The sequence below is a fragment of the Rhododendron vialii genome, chromosome 9a, assembly GCF_030253575.1.
Source record: "Rhododendron vialii isolate Sample 1 chromosome 9a, ASM3025357v1".
In the NCBI taxonomy this organism is placed as follows: Eukaryota; Viridiplantae; Streptophyta; class Magnoliopsida; order Ericales; family Ericaceae; genus Rhododendron; species Rhododendron vialii.
The window spans coordinates 15191979-15199124 of NC_080565.1; the positions used below are offsets into that span (position 1 = coordinate 15191979).

The 7146-nt window shown below is 33.9% G+C and overlaps 1 protein-coding gene across 1 annotated transcript; it reads left to right on the plus strand.

Annotated features, from left to right (window-relative positions):
- Positions 1-1729: 1729 nt before the first annotated feature.
- Positions 1730-6697, plus strand: LOC131301529 (photosynthetic NDH subunit of lumenal location 3, chloroplastic-like). Its single transcript, XM_058327883.1, has 4 exons — positions 1730-1809; positions 1993-2058; positions 5042-5292; positions 6399-6697. The coding sequence occupies exons 1-4, from the start codon at positions 1776-1778 to the stop codon at positions 6501-6503; spliced, it is 456 nt and encodes a 151-aa protein (XP_058183866.1). The 5' UTR covers positions 1730-1775; the 3' UTR covers positions 6504-6697.
- Positions 6698-7146: the final 449 nt, after the last annotated feature.

Sequence of the window (7146 nt, forward strand, 5' to 3'; positions counted from 1 at the left end):
AACAAGAAAACTGCAAAACCCTACAAGGCAGAATTAGGGTTTTACCTCAACTCCCTGCGACACGAACGCTGGTTGAACTTGTTATAGCACGTCTTGCTATAAGCTACATATACTGCTCGACTGCACCTTACGATCTTCTATCGTATTCCCTTCACGTCTAGAACACGAACCGAATGTGGACTCTTTCGTGATCTGTTTGCTCTCTCTAAGCCTGCCTCTATTTCTTGAATAATAGAAAACATATATCTGACCTAGAGAGCATAACATGTATATATAGGGTTATGATAGGGACCTAAGGAGTAATAAGTCCGGGCCCCCAATTTAAATAAGAAATTCTAATCCCATCAAGATTCTATTTCTTATTTCACTAATTATAATTCACCCCACTACAGAATTATAATTGCACTCCCGTCCTTATCTCAATTATATTACGAGCTCCATGATATTAAATACTTATTAATCTCTCCACGTTAATATTACAGATACCCATTGATTAAAATAAATTACTAACAAAAACGATTCATCGTGACCTTATTAGAAACACGTGTAAGGCAAACCTTTTAAACTATGGCTCCGTTTGTTTCGATTCAATGTAAAACAATTTACGTGAAAAAATATTTTACTGAAAAATCTTTTACATATAAAACTATTTTGGAGAAAATATTTTTTGGTGTTTGGCTTCAACCTTCTGTAATAAACAGGAAATAAAGCGACTAAGTCGAATTGGTGGTTGACAAAGGCATTTTCTCTACGTTTTTGTCTTTTCTCTACTTGGAGAATTGGAAATAGATACCTCTACGTGTTCTCCATGCAACATACATTTACATATGTATACATGTATATGTGAACACATAAGTTGAATATTAAGCATGCGCATCGGTTCATGTGTTTGTGATTGATTGATTGAGATATGGAGAGGTTTAGGCAAGAAAGAGAGGATCCAATTGAGAATTGACTCAGTGGGAAACATGTGTAAGTGTGTGTGTGTGTGTGTGTGTGTGTGTGTGTGTGTGAGAGAGAGAGAGAGAGAGAGAGAGAGAGAGAGAGAGAGCATTTGGGAGTTTCTGGTAGAGATTAGCGAGATCGGCATGGGATTGGAAAATGAATTATCGAGATTTCCTCCGTAAGTCATTTTTGGAGATTTGAGGAAAAGGTTTTACGTGAAAAGAACTTTTTACCGACCATATAAGCAACCAAACACAATAAATTAGGTAATTATATCAAAATAAACGGAGCCTGTGTGTACATCGTATACATATATGTATATGCATTTAGAGAGAGAGAGAGAGAGAGAGCAATACTTGCTAGTAGGACATGATTGCACAAGGAAAAGGGTAAGATTTGAGACCTCCCGAGCGAGCAGTCGCTTCCACCTCCGAGGTTTTATTTCTCTCTCTCTCTCTCTCTCTCTCCCTTCTCCTCCTCCTCCACTTAAGACTAATTAAGCTCCCATTCAGCTAAGGCTCTTACAACATTTTTTAAGTACTCCCATTTTATGAGAAATGACATTTTTTCATAATATATCACTTTTAATTCAAAAAATAAATAAGTACTTATTTTAGTTAGTGAAAATATTAAATGTTTATATTTTTGCATTTGGGCCCCTTTTTATCCTTTACAAAATCCCAAATTGGGTATACAGTAAATAAGGGCTCCTATTTTTTAGAAAAATAATTTTTATTTATTATTTACCTAAGAGGAAAAAACCCACATCTCTCTCTCTCTCTCTCTAGGAAGCAGAGTAAAACCCGGCAAGGTATTGGAGTGAGAGGAATATGCGCACACAAATTGACCAAATTCCACATTTCTGTTAGTCCCATTTTCTACCTCTCATTTATAATTATTAGCATCCCCCATTTAAAAACTATGTAACATATTTGTGATCATATTATATTTAGGTTGATGATGAAAAAATGCAATTTTTTTTTTTTGTATTTTTTACATAGTAGTATAATTCATTTAACATTCTTATACTATTTCTTTTCCTTATAGGTGAGCTTTTTGCTTCTTTAATCTGTAATCAGTTCAAGGATAAGTCTTGCCGTCAACAATTTCCAGGTGAGTCCTTTCTCTCTGTTTTCCCTCTTCGTTTGATATTTCTTCTCCTTTTTCTTACTTCTACCCAAAAGCAAAAACAAAAGACAAATAGAAAGTAACGTACATACATACTTACTTATCTATCAATTAATCAAGATTCAATCTATAAATATATATTATATTATACTATATATATATATATATATATATATAATATGTGTGTGTGTATATAAGTGTTATTATTTCTCTGTGTTATTTAAGTGGATTGTTTCGAGGGTTTGAGAATATGGGTTTTAATGCTTGAGGAAAATACAAGTGGGTTTTCTTTTATGCTCTTGTTTTCTTACATAACACGGGGTGTTTGGATGTTGAGGTGTGGCAATTTATTACTAGATATTTCTCTGAAGCTTATCGACAATCAACAATTATTGTTTAACTCAAGATATTATGCTATGTTTGGACGGATTTTTGAAAAAAATTTGAGTTTGGCTTTTGGGGTAATGAGTAGAGAGAGAAATAGGATAATGATTGAAGATATGGATAATGAGTAGAGAGAGATAGAGAGATGATAATAATGATTGGAGAGTGGAGAGAGAAATGAGAGTAATAATTGAAAGTATGGGTATTGAGTGTTTTTTGAGTTGGAAATTTTTTTTCAAATTCCCATCCAAACAAAGCATTTGTTTTTATAAGCGGACGTCCGAGTCAGCTTGCTTGCGTGCAACTCGACTAATTTCGGGGCCAATAAATATTGTTTTGCTTTTTATGGTACTAAAAATTGATCTAACTTACTCTTGGAAATTTGCAACTTCATCAGAGAATTGGAATGTTCCAGAGTACCTTTTTGTTATGTTTTGAGCTTTTGAGGTGTTTCGATGTTTCTTTTGTCGCTTGGCATTTTATTGGTCAATCTCATACCTCTCCCAATTCCTAGAACTCACATCATTACTTGATGATTGAAAACACAGTTCAATAATTTGTGCTCTATGGTTTCTGTAAGAATTGAATTTAAATGTTTGGATGATAGATTTGGAGTTCAAAACAAATCATAGAGTTGTCAAAAGTCCAAGGGAGGGAGGGAAAGAAGGAGGCAAAGAAGCTAGATTTATTACTTTCGCTCCTTTCATTCTCCTTCCCACCCCACAAATCTCTTAAGAGTCATCCCGGACACTCCAAATGTTTTCAAAATGTTTCAGGTTCCCCTAGAATCTTGTAGAATATTCTGTGTTCTACTAGAACATTTTTAAATTTTCCGTAGTGTTTATTGGGCCCGGAGTGCCCCCATCGATTTGGTTGCTCCCTGCGACCGCTCTAAAAATAGACTTGCAGGTGCGATGTCGAATGCCATAAAACACTTAATTAAAACCCTTCCTAACACCAATTAGTTTTAGGAGAGATGGTAAAAAGTGGTCCGACAGTGTTCTTGGCCATGCTAGAGTCTTCAACGATTCTTCAAAAACTTTCAGATCTCCTTTGAGAACTTTTGTTCTAAGATTGTCCTTATCTAGAAACTCCATTTGCTCCTTATAAATTGGAGATGAGAGCTCTCTAGATTAGTGCAAGTGAGAGACACTCAAGAATGAGTGAGTGTGGGCACAAACTCTGGTGTAAGAGTGATGTGTCATTGACAGGTGTCTCGTATCTTGTGTGCGAGTGGGTGTGTAATGTTGTATTGTGTATAAGTGAGAATATTCAGTACAAACATATTGAATCTATTGACTTGGGGTGCCCAAATTCAACAAAATCCATGATCCAAACATAACCTTATTGGCGTTCTTTCTTCAAACATTCATGTTATGAGATTGCATATCACAAAAAAAAAAAATTTGAACAACTACTTAAAATACCCAATATCCATGAGCTTTATTAGCAAAATGGTATTGGGGTATAAAGTATGCAATTCTTGAAGCTTTCTTTTTGTCCTCAACCCTATTTTGTTTTCACATTTTAAAGTTTGAAGGAAGAAGATACTTAATCACTATAAGGGCCTGAAAAATAATTATGCATATCCGCAATGGGCTTATATATGAATAAGACGATAACATTGCAACACTTGTTGTGCCCTTAGAAAATTAATGTATGTATAGTAAAAACTCTTGTAGTTGGTTCCAACTTTGGAGGCCAACGACCCACATTGCATCTAACCTTTTCCATTTGGTTCAAATCTTCAGCATAGACATCTTCTGTTAAGTCCATTTACTTAAAAGATTTATTCCTAGAATTATAGACTTTACATACATATATTTAACAAGATTCATTCGATTTAAAACTTACGCTCTTGCAATAACATCATATGCTTACTTCCTCTCTTCTTCTTCTTTGTTTTTTTTTTTTTTCATTTGCTAGAAACATGCTTTACTATCTTAGTTTTAGGCTTCCTATTTATATCCATTTTTAATTTGCAATAGCTGTAAAATTGTATCTATGTAATTAAGGTATGTGGAGTTACTATTGAGTTATACTTCAATTCAGTATGCTGGATGCGAAAGACAAACCAAGGAGGTGCATAATCCAGTTTTAAGACTCATCTAGTTCCTTCTTGTCTATTGACCGGTAAATGAAGGTTCGAGATGCTCAAATAGATAGAGTTTGGAAGCACACCCTTTTACCACAAGTTATTAGTCTTATATAAGAGTGGGTTTAGAAAATATATAAGAGTGGGTTCAATAGTCAATATTTTATTCATTCATTTTTCTATTTTCAGTTATTCTTCTTAAGACAAAATAAAAAATAAAATTTTTTCTTATTTTTCCTTGTAGATATTCCTGTAGATAGTAACATGTGTAATGTTTTTTACCATTTGGAGAATGGTGCATGAATGAATGAGATTTTGTCATATGCGCTTTATCGCAAGGGATTATTGTTTGTTATTTACCTTTGCTTAGGTTGAAAAGCTTTGATGAAAGCATATGCTTTTCCTTATCTAAGTAATTTAGTTGACTATCTTACTTTTGGTTAGGATTTCTTGAATTTTTTTGTCTCATTTTTTTTAGTGTTGGTCTAGGTTATGTTAAAATGATGGATGTGGAATTCAAAGGGAGCGTGTATCGCATTAGAAAGTGTGCGTTTGATTTGTTAGCGATTGGAGATGATCTAATGGATGATGATGACTCATGGGATTTGGTGGGAAGAGATCTTCAACTAAAATCAACGTTCTTGTATTGCGATTTTAGAAAGATGATCTCAAGTGCACCCCAAGATCAGAAGAAGGGTCTTACCGAACTAGCAAATAAATTGTTATGCTCCATTGAAGAGGTAAGCAAATTTGTTGCACCTTATAGCTAGTCTTTTGTAATGTACAAGACAAGATGATGTGTCATATGGGACAAATAAATTGTTCTGCTCCATTGAAGAGGTAAGCAAATTTGTTGCACCTTATAGCTAGTCTTTTGTAATGTACAAGACAAGATGATGTGTCATATGGGACAAGTTAATAATAATTTGGAGCATTTTATGTTTCGTACGACATTCATGCTCCATTGAAGAGGTAAGCAAATTTGTTGCACCTTATAGCTAGTCTTTTGTAACGTACAAGACAAGATGATGTGTCATATTAGACATGTTAATAATAATTTGGAGCATTTTATGTTTTGTACGACATTCATGCTCTTGATTTTTCTCTTTTGGAAGTAAAATGGAAATGAAACATGACTCCAATTTGGTAAAAGTTTGGATTTTCCTTTCAGCGTATTCATTGGATTTTTCTCCCTAAGAAGTAGAACGAAAAGAAAGACATTTCTCAAGTTATGTTGTTGGATTGTCTTCTTGGTTGTGGTATGAATGGACAAAGCTTGAAAGATTGAGATTGGTACATGTTAATCAAAGTAAATCATGAACTTACTTTCGTTGTACTTTTCAGGCTGACAATGTTCGTTGAATTTATGGGCTCATAATGCACATGACATAATAATTCATTCATAGCCAAATTGTAGAGGCTTTGAATGTTATTTTAAAACAAGGATGATATCAAATTTATGACATACTATAAAATTAGGCAAATAAGTTTGAAATAAAACTTGAGTTATGCGATGTATGTTGTCATTTTTTTATCAGCTATGTATACGTCATGTTTCTAAAGCATGAAAAACCCATTTAAGGAGTGTCTGAACGTTATAAATCATGTTGGTCCTTTAAAGAACTTTTATAATTTTTTGTGGATTTTATTGATGAGCTCAACTGGCATGTTTAGCACTTTTGATAGTATTTTGTTATAGTTTATTTAGTCCATCTTTTTGTAGATACGTTTGCCCTGATTTTCAATTCAATACGAATGTCGCTTCTAGAAAAGATTATGTTGGTGCATACTAACCAAATCATTATCCTATCGAGTATTGTTTAATATAAGTTTTTCCGCTCTGCAGTTGGATGAGGCAGTGAAAATTCGAAGTATTACATTAACTCATGATCGATACACCGAAGCTGCTGGCATTTTACATGAGGTGATGGAACTCATGCCTTCAGATTGATTTCATGTTGTCAATTCCATGTATGGTGCATGGCTGGATGATGAATCTATAATGTTTTACATTGCATATAGGCTCAGTATAGAAAAAAAATGTTTTTTATCTGTATAGAAGTTGGATAGTTCATCTTTTACATTTTCCTTATAAATACCAAGTGAATTGGTAACATGCAAGGCACGTCTGTCTTGCCCATTGAAGAAAACAATTTTGAAATTTTCAAAAAAAAAAGAAAAAGGGGAAAAAAAGATGCTATACTTACAACTATTAAACACTTATTAAACATAAAACCAAGCATATTCATTTATTCTGATGCATCAGTACATTGAACTTGGTGTCCCCTCCAAAGATGGGTCTTCCTGCTGCTTCCTCTCCTCTCATCAGAAATTTCAGCAGTTTTGGCACTTTCAGCATTATAAGTTATAATACCGGGAGCACTTGCATAAAGTTCACTGCCTTCATCATGGCCAACTACATACCAAATCACACACTGTTATGTCAAACGCTTAATCACAACATTCCCACATTTATGGATACTATGTTGAGACTTTCAAATTTATGACCCTGTCATTACTAACAAATTAAGGAAAAGGAATATCTAATACCAATCACATCCCCACATAGACCACAAGCAAAACCCAAACGTATC

Coding starts and splice junctions, on each gene's coding strand:
- LOC131301529 (XM_058327883.1), top strand. CDS start 1,776: ATGCGCACACAAATTGACCAAATTCCACATTTCT. Junction 1,810..1,992: donor TGACCAAATTCCACATTTCT/GTTAGTCCCATT, acceptor TTTTCCTTATAG/GTGAGCTTTTTGCTTCTTTA. Junction 5,293..6,398: donor TGTTATGCTCCATTGAAGAG/GTAAGCAAATTT, acceptor TCCGCTCTGCAG/TTGGATGAGGCAGTGAAAAT.